Below are 18,296 nucleotides of genomic sequence, written 5' to 3' on the forward strand. Positions count from 1 at the left end.
GTCTAAGTATCCATACATCCTATTGGTTTTTTGAAAGAATTATGAGCACATTTCATGCATTGCTGTTCTACGTGCTTGTGTGACTTGTATGAGTTAGCTAAAAATTAATGTAAAGTAATGTGAAAGCAGGGAGGCTACAGCTTTTCCTTATTGTGGGAATGTAAAAGAATACTTATTTGTTACTCAAGCTTTAACAATTTCTTGTCAGGAGTGGAAGCTGCCCTGTGTGTCTGCCCAAATGCATTCCATATGGAATCATGAATTATTCAACCACACAAATGTCACCAGTTTCTTCTGCACCAGCTCAGTTGCTGCTAACTTGCAAATACCACAAAATGAGAAAACTGTTTGTATGTCAGTTTTGAACACTGGTTAAGCCAGAAGTAACAAGACCCCATTTAAAAAATGCATAGCATTAGAGCAGGCAGCCTTTTGGGGAAGTTTGGAGTTTTCCTGGATCATGTATAGCACACTAGTAGAACAGCCTGCATCCTGCTCAAGTAAACTACTTTGCTCCTACTCCAGAATCTTCACTAAGAACTATTTTAACTTCATATACCAACTGTCTAACTTTTCTGGGCTTAACTGTGCCTTTGTATTCCACCCCTCAGTTTAAGGAAAGTTTTATTAGTCTTAAGTAAAATCAACCCCTAACCAAATAGTCCACGCTCCACTGAAATTTAGTTGAGGGGCTTCCAGCACTGAAGACTCAGTGTTAAGTATTGTGCTGTACTAAATCTGAACCTGCAAAAAAATGTGAAGACAGTAATTTCCTTCTGATTATCAGCTGGAGTGCAGACACTCAGCATATGGATAAAGAAAGCAAGGGCTCTGAAGAATCAGAAGAATTCCACTATAGTGTCAACATGAAGAAACAGCAACGGCTGCTACACTGATACATTTAATATTCTGATGATTCATCCCATCCTGCTGCCTAGGAATCTCCAGTGCAGAACATTCAATTCAGCTGCAAACAAACCTCAAGAAACAATGGCTTCTTCATGAAAATTGTCATATTTATCTACTCATATGCTACCGAAGAATTAATTTAATTCCCTTTTGTAACTTCGTAACACAAATGTTCTAGAATATAGACTAAACATGCACGCCAAGGTCTATATTCCACACACAGACTCCTGCAGTGTTCTGTGACTGAGCTTTCATTGACTTACATGATCTAGCTTCCCATTACTAGTTCAGGGCTTCAAAGGCAGACTGAACACAAGCCACATGTTTTTAGTAGAATTTATACAGAAGATGGGATCTTTGCTACTTTGCAAGAAGTCAAACAGCACATTGTCCAAGGGCAAATACTTCTGTAAGCTGAAATGAATGATCAGTGTATGTGCTTGCAGAATCAAGGCCCAAGGTCAGGAGACTTCCTATGCATGAGAACACACCAGGAAACAACAGCTCCATACTTTCACCAGCTGGCCAGGTTTGGGTTTTATTCACAGGGAACAACATTAAATATATCAACACTTGCTTTTAAGTTAAAGTCCCCCCTCCTGATCACATTCATTCCTTTATAGTTATTAACAGTAATGCTCCCTTTTGCAGCTTGGCTTTGAGTCATGACTGTGGCTCTCCCTACAGACAAGCAGGCACCAGGCTTCCTGTGAGAATGCCAGATGTCACTAAAAAATATCATAAACATAGTTGTCCCCTTGTATTTGTGTCTGTGAAGAAGACATACAGCAGTACTATGCTATGAAAGTAATGTTTTAATGCACCAATATTTATACTTCTAGCTATGAGTACAGCAATTCTTACACAAGTTCATCTAAGGAATATTTTCACTACAGGAACACAAAGTGTCAGAAGAATGACTTCAATAACAATAGCAATAATTAAATATCAACCAGAAGAATTATGGAGATCTCAAATTACTCCTATAAACTTGAAACATGGTATTTAACTATAAATGAACAATTAAAACATGCAGCAACTGCAATCAAATATAAATAATAACAAACTCACTGTTTCAAGAGCATCTGCAGTATGCTATGGCAAGTATCTTGACCACGTATTTAATTTATAAGTAAGTACAACCTACACATGAAGACTTCTTGTAAAGTTCTCACACTGCTCTATCTTCCACATGAGGATGGCCAGTACCACCTCCAGTTCATGAGAGTATGATACACCAATGAAGTGACTTGCTAAGGATAAGCACAGGTAAAAGAAAAGCCACCAACCCAGGAATCTTTAAACCTTAGTCCTGTCACTGCTTCATATCAGCTCAAAGGAAGTGATGTCCCATCATTTTTTGTGGTAACAGAGTCCTTAATATTCTTTAATCTAAGATGGCAGCAAAGGATACAGATGAAAAAAGCACTTGCTAAATCTACCAAGAGCCCTCAGGTCAGGAGTGTGCTCTGATGAAAAACCATTCCATCTAAAAATAATTTCTCCTCCCATATCTGAAGCTTTCTAATGTAGATACTACTGAACTACTGTCATTTAAAGCTTAAGTCATAACTGGCCTACTCCATGCCTAAAGACATTGGCATAGCTATTTATAATTATCAATTTAACTAGATGAAATATCAGACTAAACTTTTCCAGATAGCTTTTTAAACCTCAAGTATTGATCGTACCGAAGCTCTCAGCATCTAATTTTGTTAGGCAACTACTGCTAATACAGAAGGTAATAGAGGATATGTAACTTCATGCTGGGTGCCATAATGAGAAGTTTGAATTAGTGCTTTTTACTTCTTCACAGCTGCAGCACAGAGGCATTTACACCTAAATAAACCCAACATCACACTAGCCATGTGTCTTTGTCCAGGCCTTGTGGATTTAGGCACAGGACCAAACCCACAGCTCCCCCTGGTCTGCAACAAACAGTTGGACTTCAACACAAAGATCCCCATTCAATCATGGAGTTTGTTGGGCTCTTCCAGGATGGAGAAGTCAGATTTTGAGACTCTGGTAAATGCTAAGTTGGCAAGTGTCTTAGCAGGCAAGGAGTGCTGCACATTCCATGCATTTTCCAGGTTGTGTTCTGTTTCCAGAAAGCAGTCAAGCAAGGATGATTGATTTTGAGAGTCCAAAACCAGTGTCATCCACAAAAAAGCAGAAAATGGAAAGAGCAGAGCAAGTAGAGAACTGCAGAACTGTTTTCACTAAAATGTAATTTTCATTAACAGATTGACCTTAAACAACAGACTAGCCCACCTGTGGGGACTATTTCAGATGTTAAGCTACATCAGTCTTCAGATAAACCTACATCAGGGGAAAAAAATTCTTTAAAATGTTTTGCTCTGTCAGATTAGAAGTCTCAAAACCAAAAATTTGTCCAAGGTCAGGTATACAGCAGCTCTGCATCATCAGTCTGATCTTTTCTTTGCCTACACTTCAGGTTATCATAGAATCATAGTTCTAAAATGTCCTCTGGGATCTCACACCACAAGCACAAGCATAAGGAACCACTTAATCCTGGGCTCCTCTTGCAGTATTACAGAGGAAAGGAGGAAGTGTTTTAACAAGGAAGTAGGTTCATTTACTTCTAGTCAATTATTTAACTCAGTTGATCAGTCTTGCCTTTAAGTTGCCAGTGTAGGATGGCAGTGTAGAAAAAGCAAGTTAATGGCTTATGTAGTACAGAGAAATCCATTTTCTTAAAACACCATGAGCTTCCTGTCCTGCACAGGAGAAAGACAGGGCTTGTCTGAAGAACAGGACAGGTTCTTTCTACTCTTCCACTCAAAAACCAGAGGGAGCTTCTATTTTTACCCAGGTTTTATTGGAATTGCTGCTACATTGCATCAGTATCACTCTTACTTTGCCCCCTTTCCTATTGAAGATAAGGTTTCAATTACTTTCTGCTGCTCTGGAATGACTAAACATTTTCTAACAAGGCAATCTGAAAAATACTGATGTTTGTCTTAGGAAATTCATACTGTGTGTCTCACTTGAGCTGGGAACCAACTCAATTTCCTGCTTTCATCAACCATGTTATCCTCAAATAACACATTCCTTTAGAGTCCTGTGGATATTTTGCCTCATGACATTTTTGATTCACCCTATGCAGGAAATGGGGAAGGAATCAGCAGGTTCAGCAGGTGTACTCAAGGGAAAAGAGATGGGATTGTCAGCTCTCCCTCATTTCCTATCTACCATTTTGCAAAAAACCACAGGAGTTGAGTAATTAGTAACAACTTAGCACAGCACACACACTCTATAGATTCCTTCTTCAGGCAATGTCCTTACCTGTGCACTTAGCACTGGTGCAATTATTTGCTGAGAAATAAGGAACAGCAGTTTGCAGAACTGGCAGTTTTCCTGCCTAAACCCATCCAAACTGTTCATGCAAAGAGAATTAAGTCCACTTCTCACAACTTGCACATAGCTTTTGAAATTGGTGGTACTAGAGATTTTTACCGAGACAAAAGCCCTTAAATGTAAGTTGTGTAATGAAATACAGCTTACATTTTTAACAGGCAGCTTTTGCTTTATTAGTGAAGTAGTGAAAGAATAGATAGTGTAAGTCTTTGCATACAGTTATTTGTGATCCCGAGCTGGACTTAGCCTGAGGAAACTACTCCTGGCACTAAGATCTGTCTCTTTGTAAGAGATAAAATATTAATGAGATTCTGAAAACTTACATTGCTATTAACCATAACTAACAGGGAGGCAAGCCCTGCCATCTGTTCATTTAAAACTGGAAGTGCTGAATTTAAGAAATGTTTATCTCAGAATTATCAGGTTACTCCTTGAAAACAGTCTTCCTGATGGATTTTTCTAGCTTGTTTTGTCATGTTTAATGATTAGCTTACTTCCACAATTAGCATGCTTGATTGATTGAGTGGAAAGTAATAGAAGTATCTGAGAAGGTAAAGCACACTTCAAATTCATAGAAACAAGCAAAACCCACAAGAATGATTTAAGATTTGATACACCTGAAAAGAAGCAACATATAACAAAAACACAAGCAGAATACTAAAATGAAAGACTCCTTGCTGCAGGCTAATTATGCAGATGCATCATGATTGCACACTCAGTAAACTGTATCCTAGCACCAGCTAGTGGTAAGAATTACTGAAAGCATTTTTACAAGGAAAATGAACATGTTCACAGCAAAAAAGCCTTAGATGAGTACATATTGCCTCCTAGCCATCAAGCCTCATTTTATTTTTAAGATGCTTCCAACAAAAGCCAAGTTCTATCTATTTCAGAGTGTGCCTTCACCATCTAGACAGCACCTCAAGTGTTTTTGATTGATCCACTTCCTAGAAGCTGTAAGAAACAACAGCCAGATGCTTTATTCTTCATCAGTGCTGTTTCATCCTCAGAGCCAATTTGTCACTAAACAAGTAGTAGGTAGCCAAAACAAGAGTTAAACACTATTCTTATCATGCTTCCCCTTCCACAGAGTATTGCAAACATCTCCTCTCATCTTTATGTTTATTAATAAATATTTAAGTGATTAATTCAACTAAGAAACTCATGGTCATATATTTCCTGGACCCAATCTTGTAGTGTTTGGATCAGTTCAGAGGCAGTCCTAAAAATCTACTTAAATTTACAGAGGATACCATCCAATGTCAGCTGATAAATTTAAATGTACTTAAATACAAATGGACCTGAACTTTCTCCCTGTTGATGTAATTGACACAGATTAATTTAAACTAGTCAGTAGCCATCTACTGAGTACTACTCCTATAAAGCTCCGTAACTTACCTGATGACTAGAGACCTCAGCAGCTGTCAAGCTCTGGAGAGGGCAAGTCTCAAGTGCAGCATGTCTATTCAGTCTGGGATAGATATCATCTGTGCTGTAAAATGGAGAAAATAAAGTCTTAGGTTCCTCCAGCAGTGATCAAGAGAGGGTGAACTGACTTCCCTGACTTGACACCATTACCCTGCCCCATCAGACACTCTGGTGACCTTTTTGCTCAAGTCAGTCATAAGAGAATTGTGGAAAGGTCACTTGGAGCATGCATATGGAAGCCAAATATTTAAGAATAACCAGGTATGACCATATCATCAATTCCATAAAGTCCTGAAAAGGAAGCTCTTCATAGCTATAGGCAAAGAAGCACTTGTTGGCCAGAAGATGAGGAACTTATGTAAACAGGCAAGCAACAAATTCAGACAAGAATGACAAGAAAAATATGAGACACTTGTGAATAGTGTAAAACTCCACTGATAAACTTAGATACTGCTTCAACATGTGAAAAAACTGCAACTGGTGCAAAGATGATTCAGTAGAAACCAAAAATAAAAATAAGGGCTGTGAAGGATCATGAGGATAAGTTAGAAAGGACAAGCTAAACTATAAGGAAGTGAAAAAAGCAGGAATACTTAAGTGCTTGAGTTTTAAGAGTCTCATTAACCCAGAACATTTCAAGCAAAAGTTACTTAAACCTCAGTAGTTCAGCCCAGTTTTTGGTCTATCAGAAATTTTATATTAGAAAAAGCTGTTACTGTTAAATCCAAAACTAATACATAGCCAGTAACTCAGTAACTCCAGCAGTTCAACTCTAGTAGTCTTTCCTAGAGAAATTATTAGTTTAAGCCATAACACACAGCACATTGTCTTCTATGTTTATAGGGACAAGCAAGAATAGCACAGGAAGTTCTGATAATAGAGAACTTGTTCCAGTCAACAAGAAAAAGACTTGGCCATATACTATCACTGAGGTCTAGCTAGTTTCAAGGCTACATCTGACCCTCTGATGAGAAGAGTCTCTTCTAATTTTTTTTCCCTGCTCTGTCTCACTGAGATGTCCACACACAAGAAGTTACCCCAGAAGAGTCACCTTTTCAGTTGCTCTAAATATACTCAGTTAGACATTCAGATTTACAAAAAAGCTTTTGCTAGTTCTTCTCCCTACTGTGTGCTGATATTATGTGCCTCTGAGTGCTTTAACACACCCAGGTAACCTGAAAGGCTAACTCATTATTTTAGAGAGCACAACAGCAGCAGTATCAGTATGTTCAGAGCATAAAAAATTTGAGTGCTCAATCAACTAAATCTTAGTAGGCTTCCATGACCACCAGAAAGAGTAAATTGAAGTGTATACTCCACTGGAACACCCCCAGGTAGTATATATTCTTGGTGTAAATTACAGGAAAATAAATATGATTTGTACCCACACAGCCAGATCTGGCTAAACTTCAAGCACAAATAAGGGACTACACAACATAAGCAACAAAAGCAAAAACTTCCAGGCAAAGAAAATTGAGAATTTTGTCAATAAAAGGGGCAAGAAAGCAACAAAGACAATCACAAAGTGCCCAAACTAGATAGCTTATTCCTATTCAGTGTGATTGCAGGATGGGTTCTGGAAAAGCAGTATTAAAAGTCATGGCTAGGTCCTGATACAAGTGAAGACTACAAAGTGACTGAGTTGTGGAACAAAGTGTTTGATACAAGGTTGATTGATATCAGAAGCTGGATTTTGACTGCCATTGTGGACATTTCCTTCATGTTCCCCTCACAAGTAGCCAAAATATGCCACCTGCCTTTCTAACACTGCCAGGCTAATAGTCTCATTGGGTTTGGATACCTCTGAAAATAAGGGGTGATTATTATGAGTGATTAGCAAACTCTTCAACTTTCAGATCCTTTGTTGTCACTTACTCTCTTACTACAACTATAGTTAAAGTCTTATTAACCGATAAAAGCCATACAAATTTCTGTAATGTAGGTTGCTTTAGTACTGCAAATCTTCCTAGCATTTATAACATAAACCTTCTGTGAAGCTATGAACCTTAACCAGAGGTTTTTTTTAAGTATTTGCTTTCTTTTAATAAAACTACAACCTGGCATTAGTAGCAATTACACACACAAAAAGCAAACAGTCAGAATGAATTACCTGAGAAAAGACTTTCTTAGTTCAGAGCTCCAGCTTTTCAAGAGTCCCTTCTTTGCCTACAACATGAGAGTACAACAAAAACTAGTTAAAAGCAACACAGTTAGGTAACCTTTATTAGTCTTTATACAGCTAAGCAGAATTTCACACTGGTTTAGCATTCTATTTCTACATAATAAGAAAGACAACCATGGCTTTGAGCCAAAGCACACAATTAAGGGCTTAAAGATGTTTAAGAGAACACATTTAATACTAAAATTTATCAAGAATCTTTAAATTGATCTTCAATTAAGCAAAGAAAATAATTTCACCTACACAACAGTCTTACTCTGAGAACTACAGAGTCAATGCCAGTACAAACCTGCAAGAAAGTTAAAATGAAACAAAAAGAAAGACCACCAACCTCCCTGAAAATAAACTCACCCCTACACTCTGACCCTCAACCTAAATTTGCTGTAGCCTTCCACCATGACTTTTAAAGGGACATCCTCCAATCAGTAGGAGGGTGAGTCTTCAAATTAAGCTCTGAAGAGCCAGTGGAGCTTTGACCAGGAAGGAATAAAGAAGCAGTTTTCTTAATTGGGCAAATCCTTTACTTCTGTTAACCTTGAATGAGTAAGTAACCTTTAATACTATAGCAGTCAAGTTACAAACCCAAACAAAAATTAGTAAGGTTAGAAGAAGTGTTAAAAGGGGTAGTGTTTTGTAGTTAGGCTTGTAAGCTTTGGGGTCAGCTTTTTGACACCTACCCTACCTCATTTACAATTTCAATAAGAGTATCTTTAGGGGAAAAAAGTTCAAGTAAGAAGGTAACAGATCCATTTATTTTTAAAAAAGGGGTTTGCTTTGACTTTTTTGGAAGTATGTAAAGTAGAGGAAAAGTTAGGATTGGCATTGTTTGTGATACTTTTGAAAAACCTCAGTCTTGAAGGTGGAAAAGTCTGTACTCTAATTGATATGGTATGTGTTTTGTTCTATGTTTGTTTTCTTTGTTACAGGTAAAAGGCTCTAACATGTCAAATTGGAGCCTTGTCTTGTCTTAAAATAACTCCAAAACTTACACAGGTGTAATTACCTATCAAATTAAATGTTAATACAGTTAAATTAGAGTTAATTTAGCCTAATAAGTTAAAGTACTTAAAATATATTTACTTGAGGATTTGTTCGTACTAAAATTACAGGTTTCAAAACACATCTTGGTATAACTAAGCACCATCTTAAAGTATAAACAAATCCTGTGTGTTCCAAGTGGGAAGATCACTGTGTTCTATTATTTTTCTCTATGTTGTTCCTTGGCAAAGTTCAGCATTACCACAGAGACATTCAGATTCTCTGCCTTAAGACTCTGCTCTTTCCTTGTGCTTGAAAGGCTATCTTTGTAGCTATGTTTGTTGGAAATATGGTGGACTGTTTTTAAAAGCTTCATTTTAACAAGAGTCGGTAGCCAGGTGATTTGTTTGGCTACTTGCTAAGGGAATTTTCCAACTTCAAGGAATGGGACTCTTGTCCTGGTACTATACAAATACTTTGTGTGTTCAGGCTTATCAACAGTGTTAATGTTACTCCTTGATGTACATACACAATGAACGTGAAAACGAAGCAATCAAAGAAATGCAAAACATTTCTGAGCTTTAGGCCTCTAAGCTAGAATTGTATTAATGACTCTCATCTCCTACATGTTTAGTTGGTGGGGTTCTGTGGAAAAATGGTAGAATCTTATTGTTTCCTTATCAAAAATAGTCCTAGCCCAGGAGGATTAAATCTCTTTCGATAGTATTACAACATTTTGTGTGAGATATAATTGGTTTGCTCTTCAAATTACAGACATGGTAAGACACTGCTGTGCCCGGCAATGTGAACTTCTCCCAGAAGGCGACTAGGTTGGGTTGTTTTGTTTTTTTTCCTCTCAGGTACTTGCCTTAGAAATTGCAGTGAGAGGAATTTGATTCACAGAGTATGTGTAGTTTGGTTCACACCGCACGTGTGCAGCAAAAACGGGTCTGTGAGGCCGGCCCAGAGAAATCACCTCACGCCTCCTCAGGGAGTGTGGATCCTTCCATACATCACGTTTCTTAAGGAACTTCCCCTCAGCTACTCTTGTTTGGGTTAGGTTTGGGTTTTTTTTTTTTCGTTTTCAGTCAAGAGGCCAGAAAACCACGGAGCTGGATTGCTACGACAAGAAGAAAAACTGACCGAAAAAAGGGAAAAGAACCTGTTCTTCTCCACAGCTCGTTGTCTGGGATGAGGGGGGTGGCTGGAGGCCGCGCTGCGGAGCCCGGCGGCGGCGGGCGGGGCGAGCTGAGGCGATCCCGGGCAGCTCCTGGGGTCCCGGGGGTCGGGGGGCTGCGGGCCGGGGGCGGCCCCGCTCCGGGGGGTCCCGCGGCGGGGGGCCCGGCCCGCTGGCCTCCCCCCAACGTCACTTCCGAGGCTGGAGACAAAATGGCGCCCGGATGGTGCCGGAGCTGAGGCCGCTCCGCGCCGCTCCCAGCCGGGCCGCAGGCGGCGGCAGCGGCGCAGGTAAAGAGCGAGGCGAGCGGGGGCTCCGGCGGGGTGTCCGCGGGCTGCGGAGGGGCGGGACGGGCCCTGAGGATGGTGGGCAGAGCCAGCGGCGCCGGGGCCGGGGGCGCGGCTGGGAGGGGGCCTGGAGCAGGAGGTGGGAACGGCGGCCCGGCCCGCCGAGGAGCCTCCTTCGGGGGGGTGGAGCCGCCCCGGGGGGCCCGGGGGGAGGCGGCGGCCGGGGGGGAGGCGGCCGTGGCCGCGGGGTGGGCGGGAAGGGCTGCAGGTGTGAGGGGAGAAAGAGTGTGAGGAGGGGAGAGGAGCGTGTGTGAGGGGGGAGAAGTGAGTGAGCGTGTGAGGGGGGAGAAGTGAGTGAGCGTGTGAGGGGGGAGAAGTGAGTGAGTGTGTGTGAGGGGGGAGAAGTGAGTGAGTGTGTGAGGGGGGAGAAGTGAGTGAGTGTGTGTGAGGGGGGAGAAGTGAGTGAGTGTGTGTGAGGGGGGAGAAGTGAGTGAGTGTGTGTGAGGGGGGAGAAGTGAGTGAGTGTGTGTGAGGGGGGAGAAGTGAGTGTGTGTGACGGGAGAGAAGTGAGTGAGTGTGTGAGGGGGGAGAAGTGAGTGAGTGTGTGTGAGGGGGGAGAAGTGAGTGAGTGTGTGTGAGGGGGGAGAAGTGTGTGTGTGTGAGGGGGGAGGAGTGAGTGTGTGTGAGGGGGGAGAAGTGAGTGTGTGTGAGGGGGGAGAAGTGAGTGAGTGTGTGAGGGGAGAGACTGAGTGTGTGAGGGGGGAGAAGTGAGTGAGTGTGAGGGGAGAGGAGTGAGTGTGTGAGGGGGGAGAAGTGAGTGAGTGTGTGAGGGGAGAGAAGTCACTGTGTGAAGGGGGAGAGTGTGTGACATGTGCGGGAGAGGCTGGTGGAGAGAGGGGGTCCAGGGAGGGTGAAGGCACGGGCGAGGGAGGGGGAGAATGGCAGCAAAAGCTGTTTGGATGGAGATGCTGCATCCCTCGAGGCTGCCTTTTCAGATGTTTTTTTTTGTCTTGAAAACGCTGCCTCGGAGGTACCGGCTGGCAAGGCAGAGCTCTTCACAGCCACCCAGCCTAAGGTTGTGAGGCTGTTGTGGTCTTCCAAATAGTTTGTAATACGCGGTCTTCCAAAGTTTTGGCAATTCAACACGCCTCAAAGCTCGCTGCAGATCAAGGGTCTGCCAGGCTGGGTGAGAGGGAGCTTGGAGAAACTCATTTCAGAATCGGTTTCCTCACTTAAAATGTCCTTCTTAGGACACATCACATAAATCTGGGATTTCTTTATGATGTTGCAGTGATACTGTGAGGAAGAATGTTTGGGTGAGGGAGAAAATTTGTGTGTCAGACTTTTAGGACAGATCAAGAGTAGTATCTTCAAGTACCTTTTATCTTTGAAGCCAGAGCAGCATGTGGAGCATCACTGATAACCATCTCACGAGCAGGTAGCTGAAGCCTTCACTAAGGTTTCTAGTGGTTTCGAATTCATGTGTAGCTGCAACATTTCCATTTTGAAACAGTAAAGGTAACTTTAAATTGTTTTGTTGTTGAGGAAGGAAGGAAGGAAGGGAAGGTGATGTGGTTGCACCTGCTATCTGATCATTCTTATTTTACATTTGAGCAGTCAAGGGTGGACAGCCCTTGAAAACCACAGGGCTGCTTGCGTTTCTGATGCCACTCCCCTTGGGTGTTCCCAGCCTGATCTCTTGACTTCGGGCATCTTATTTTGATGCAAAGTCTTTTCTCTGTTTATTCACACCTATTAAGTACATGAAGAGAACTAGAGATTTACAGCAGTGTGGGATGTAATTATTATGTTGTTGTCTTTTGACATTTGTCGGATTTGATAAAAATGATGTGCATGTTAAGAATTCGGGCTTACTTTCCTTGGTATAGGGAGAGAGGATCCCAGCTCTTCCAGCTGTAGAAATGCATGATGGTGAATCAGGGATAGCATTGGCACTCTGGAGATAGAACTACATCATGGATAGATGGGGGGAGTGACTTTTAAGAAACAAAAGAACTATTGGGCTTGCAGCAACAAGAAACATGTAGTAGCAAAGGTGTGAGGATCCATATACATTTGTATAACCCTTGTTTTTCTATGTGAATATTTGCTTGAAAATGGAAGGGAAGTAAAGCAGAATGTCAAAGCAAGGTACTATTTTTCTGTAAAAACTAAAATAGCTCTTGCAAGTCCATCCTCTTGATGTCCCTGTTTCAGTGTTTTACAGAAAAGCCTTGATCCTTAGGGGTAAACAAGTAATAGTATATAAAAAGGAGATCTGAATATTGTGTCTTGCTAGGTCACTGGCTGTTGAGAGCAGAGGGTCAGAAATTTAGAGATGACCAGTGTGGTAATCTATTTCTGTATTGTTAGTACCCAGTTTTTTTGCAGTGTGCCTGCAAGAACTTCAAATGAGGGTCTCAACCAGAAAAAAAAAAAAGTTAATTGATGGCTTATAACAATATTGCAGTAACTTGGTTGTCATGAGTCGTTTGTTGAGTGATGGAGATTGGATGGAGCCACTTGTATGCTTTTTCCAGGGATTTATAAATAGGTGGAGTTCCTAAACTCCTGTGTGTTGAATATCTGCATTGGCACACCTTTTTAAAGTACTGCAGTGTATTTGCTGTTGAATTTGTTAGCATGTGAAAGGGCAGGTATGATCCTCCCCCCATATTAAATAATTTCTTTCACCAATGTGTTTTTTCTGATTGTATTCTTGCCTGAACAGAATTTCTTCTCTACCTCTATTTAAAACATGCCTGTAGACAAAAGTGGGAGGCTGAGTTCTGTACTGTAAAAAGAAATTACTGAAATGGACTTCTTCACATAACAGTAAATCAGCAGTGTACTTGCCTGAGAATATTCTAATTAACTGTCTCTGTAAGTAGAATTAAAAGGTGTACTTATGTCTGGAGATTGGAATGATCTTTCTGTATTGCAGTAGAGATTTGTTATTTTCTGTTGCTTATCTTGACTAGCTGCTGTTGAATTAATAAACTTTAGTTTTATTTTGTGTTGGTGATTTCTTGCCTTATTTTCTTGGTTATCTGAATAAACTTCCCTCACGTATAACAGTTTATTTGGTTAGATGGCAGTAAGCAAAGGCTTTTTTTCTTGATGGACAAGAGGTAATAGATTTTAGTGTTCAGAAAATCATCGTTTGCCCTTACTTTTCTCCATTCATATTCTGCCAGTCTTGAGTAACTGAAAATGCCTTTGCAGCTAAGTGCCCATAGCCTAGGTAGGGCTTCTTGTTTCTGTCAAACACAGATTTTAATTTTTCAGCATTTAGATGAAGTTTTATTTTGCAAGCTTTGTTTCACGTTCCACTTTGAACATTTGTGGATTAGAGTATTTCAGAAAGAAATATAAATGATATTAAAAAAAAATTAAAAATCATGTGCTGCAACTAAAAACTAAAAGAAAAAGAGCCCTGCTGTATCCCAGCCTGAACCCCTGGTCATTAGGAACTCAAGACTGTTGAGATTTTCAGGTTTTGTTCCTGGTTCAGTAATGAACATGTTTTTACTGGAACAGTGACGTAATGCATGTCCCATTTTCAGCTTCCAAAATAGGACTGATACTCTTATGCCTGGTTTTTCCTTTCTCCGAATTGGAAGCAACATTCTCTTTCAAAGTAATTTTTGATTCCTGGATATTTTTATTTTTTTTTAAATACCCTACTTACAGAAATGATAAAGCTCGCTTGTAAAATCAGACAATAGACTGTTTAGTAAAACCTAGGAATGCTTTCTTGCAGTACTATCTGATTTCGTTTGAAAAAGACTATCTGTGAGGTTGGTTTTGTATAGAATTGCTTGCTCTTATTTGCAAACTTTATTCCCAACAAGTTGTATTTTTTTTGTAAAAGAATATTTAAAATTCTTAAGCATAGAATTCAGAAATAAGGTAAAAATATTTTAACGTATTTTGTTTTAGAGTGACCACAGTAATTTCTTAAGTACAGTGCCTCCTATGTGCCTACCTAAATATGATTTGTTACCTAAAAATCAGCCTTTCTAAATTCACTTTTCTGAAACTCCAGGATTAGATGATGCAGTAGATCTTCTTTCTCTTGGGTTTGTTTCCCAGATGCTGTAATGTCTTGAGAAAGTGCATGATACTTTTGTACTCATGAGATACAGTAGTAGGTAGTGGCTTAAAATAAGTACAACTTGGCAATGTTTTCTGGAAGTTAATTCTAAAAATTCAAATTACTGGTGAGCATGCTTCATTTTTCCACAGGACGTTTATGTATCTCTTCTTGGGGAACTGAGTGAATCTTCAGTTTAATGTGGTAGATGTTGTTAATATTCAGATCTTTGGTAGATGCAGGTATATGTTGCTCTTGAGTTTGGAGGAAAGGTTGAGTTGAAATTGTTGGTAGCCTCTATTTGATGGAGCTGCTGACATGACATGTCCAAATAGTCTACACAATTGTAGACTATTGCTGACTTTAATGTGATCATCATCACTTCTTTAAACTTAATGTATCACAATTCCCCCAATGACAATGAGCAGTGTCATTTTCTCTGGGTCTTTCCTGGAAAATCTTGCATTGCACTTGACTGTAGGTTTATCTGAAGTAATTAACTTATGAATTGAAAGCTTGTTTCTGCTTGCAGTGATGAGTAAATGTGTTGTTGGTAGTCACTGATCATATGAGGAACTAATATTTGTGCAGCAGTTGTAGAATTTGTTTAGTGTTTTCTTGTTTTGTTGAATTTTGTGTACTAGAAGTTAAACCCCAAACTTGTCACAGAGATACTGTCTTCTTATGTCATGTTTCATATAGGTAGAAAGAAAACTAGTAACCGTACATAAGTCTATATACTTTTTTTTTCCAGTGCAATTAATCTTGCTTTCTACATAGTGGAGTTCATTGTTAACAAAATAGAGAACACACAGGGAGGAAAAAACATAAGGAGAAATATTTTCAGCCATTTTTCCAGTTACAAACCTCACATGTGTAACTGGTCAGAACTGCAGGTGTAGAATTTTAAGATGAAGCTTTATAAATACTTGCTGAAGCTTTTGGTAAACTGTAGGTTAATTTATCATTTAATTGTATTTTATAGTCAACTGATTCTTCTGGTAACTCACAGCTGAAGGTGTAAAGAGTAGCCCAGTCTGTTAGGTTTCTACCTAAACTGTGTTATGTGGACATTTAAATATATCAGTATATTAAGACTTGTCATCTTCTTGTAAGAAGTACCATTGAGAGGTTTGGATATAACCAGTTCTATAAAAGCTGAATAAAGCATTTATATAATTTGTAAAAATATGAGGCTTATTTTTTGTTTGGAAAATTCTTTGAAAACAACATTAATTTTAAGCAAAATAAATTTCAATTTGTGTATGAAACGACAAGAAAAGTGTATTTTTACTGCTGAAATGAAATAATTATTAAAAAAAAATGTTACAGCTTTTCAAATTTTGGACTAATTTATTTAACAACTTGAGTAACACAGCTCAGCTTAGAGGAAATTTTCAGCTTGACAGGACTTTCCTTTAGCATTGACCCCTTCAGTCCATCACTTAATTTATATTTCCTTCTTGTCTCTCAAGTTCTTTACATGTAGTGGCTGAGGAGTGTTGGGGTTGAATGTTTGCTTCTGTTAAGACAGTGCTTTAAATCATTGTCGTGGCAGCTCTGGAGTTCTGGGTTAAAGGCCTTCCTCATTTCTTCAACGTTGGAAATCATGTCAGTGCTTGAGATGGCTGTCACTTACTGCAGTGTGACATATGGGCACTTCTTACAGCAGGTTTTATAAATCACTTTTCAGAGCCATGATGGGAAATGGTTATGTGAACAGTTAAGGCCTTGTCATTGAAGGACTGATAATCTTTAGTGAGAGGGAGGAGAAAAGGTAGAACTAGTCAGCTGGAGACAGGAACCACTTAAAGCCATATGCTGCAGCCACAGCAGCTCAGCAGGCTGCTCTGAAATCAGGTCAAGAAAAGGTTCTACCTTTTGCTGTCTTTACACGAGTAATGGGTTTTTGCTTTGCAGCCAAATGTAGAAAACCAAGATACCTGTTACTAAAATTAAGTTTTCACACTAGGAAATGGTTTGATGCCTCTTTTGCAATTCAAAATACTTAATCTATAAATTGACAGTGTATGGTTATTGTCCCAATAAAACAATGATTAAGAGCAGTGGGTTTTTCTCTGTTATTCAGGCCTCATCAGAAGTTTATTACACTTCCAACTTTAGCTTTTCTTTAATCACTGTTTCCAATTGCTAAGGCAGCTTGCAGCAGTTGACGGGCAGACTGTGGATCAAATTTCAGAAACCATTTGCCTGAAGCATTTGTGTAAAAATGTCTGAAGTAGAAATCATTTTTGTCAGGAGGGAAAATGAGTTTAGATACCAAGGCTGAGGGAAGTAAAAAGGCTATGTGGAAGATGTGTGAGAAACAACTGTGTGCTAATGCAGGAGAAACTGAGAGATGAAGGGGCATGATTGTCATGGCAAGATTTAATGATCTCAGGAGTGACTGTAACTAGTAATGAAGCCTGGGGAGCATTCCCTACTTGTTAGGTAGTTACTTGGTGTTGGCCATGTTCTCTGGCACTGTTAGAGAAATTTTTTTTTTAAATCAAATGCTTGGGATATATTGTTCCTAGGAGTTGATTTGACCAACTGAAATGAATTAGAAAGTTGTACTATTACCTCCCAAAAGGAATGCTTTTCTTCAGGCTTAAAAGCTGCACAGATGGGGCTTCTGCAACTGGTTGTCACGGGCAAACTAAATCCCATGGAACCAGTTGCAAAACTGAAACTGAAATACTGATGTTTCAGCTCTTTGTTTAAATGCTAATGTACTGTGGAAATATCAGGACAAAAGGAGTTAATCCTGGAAGAGCTGGAGACAACAAATATACTCAAGGAAGTTTTTCCTTTTCTGAAGTCCTTAAGCAAAGCAACGTTTGTATGAAGCTTGGCTCACTCTCACTGTTATGTCTGTCACTGTTATGTAGCACTAAGAAGTCTTAGAGTGCAAAGATGTGAAGGATTATATAAAATCATTTGGAGTCTATTTTGCTTGAATGTATTTTAAATTAAATGTTAGTAGTTATATGAAGTACATAGTAAAAATCAGTTAATTGTTACAAGAAGAAAACTGAAGACAGGGAAGAAACAGTAGTACTTGAATGAAGTGTTTAAGTGACCTGTTAACCTCCAGAAAAAGACTGTTCATTTATTGAAAATTCTGTGTTACACCAGAAGAATAGTGCTTCCAGCATAACTTGCAAGAATTATTTTTTGTATGTATTAAGAAAACCAAACACCAGAGGATGTGAGTTGATGTCCTGGACTCTTGGGTATGGCATCATTCTGATTAGTTTTGTGTTAAGTCATGAGTTGCTACATTTGATGCCTATTTGAACTAGGAATTTTTGTTGGAAACATTTTGAAATCTCAGGCTTCTGTTAAAGATGAAAAAGGGAGAAAGATTAATGGTAGATACCAATTTTGAGATTATTAATATACATTCGAGCTATGATAACAAAGCTATAGTTTGCAGATTTTTTATAAAGCAATTTGTGACAAATATTTTAGGAGAAGAAAAGGTCTGTGTGTATTTTCAGTTCTATGTACACCTGTAGGTAGGTACATGTTACAATTGTCTGCTTTTCTTTTTAGGGCTCATGTAATCAAAGGACCTTCTTTGTTGTGTGTGTGTTTTCAGAACACAACAGGAGTTCAAAATGAATCAGGTGAGTATGAATTTAAGACTTTACCAAAATACTTAGATATTAGAACAGTTAATTATTAATAAGAAAAGTAAATAATCCACTAAAAAAATTGTTCTTTAAGACCTTTAATGTAATTTCGTAATTCTCCTTTCCACAACGTATATGCTTGAGATTTATTTGGTTTAATGGATTTAAGATGTTTTGGTGTGAATTCCCTTTAGCAGCATATATGTTGTTACTTGCTGGCACCTCC

General features: G+C 39.4%; 1 protein-coding gene across 4 annotated transcripts in view; it reads left to right on the plus strand.

Moving 5' to 3' along the window:
* The first annotated feature begins 10,256 nt into the window (after positions 1 to 10,256).
* PRDM2 (PR/SET domain 2) overlaps positions 10,257 to 18,296 on the plus strand; it is a 66,713-nt gene continuing 58,673 nt past the window's right edge. For all 4 annotated transcript variants that reach the window (XR_007891380.1, XM_051637586.1, XM_051637587.1 and 1 more), the window contains exons 1-2: positions 10,257 to 10,339; positions 17,991 to 18,064. Coding sequence is in view for 3 of the 4 variants with exons in the window: in XM_051637586.1 (XP_051493546.1) it covers positions 18,056 to 18,064 (9 nt within the window). In the remaining variant the exon portion in view is untranslated. The remainder of the gene's footprint in view (positions 10,340 to 17,990; positions 18,065 to 18,296) is intronic.

Source organism: Apus apus, chromosome 20 (assembly GCF_020740795.1).
Source record: "Apus apus isolate bApuApu2 chromosome 20, bApuApu2.pri.cur, whole genome shotgun sequence".
NCBI classification, from domain to species: Eukaryota; Metazoa; Chordata; class Aves; order Apodiformes; family Apodidae; genus Apus; species Apus apus.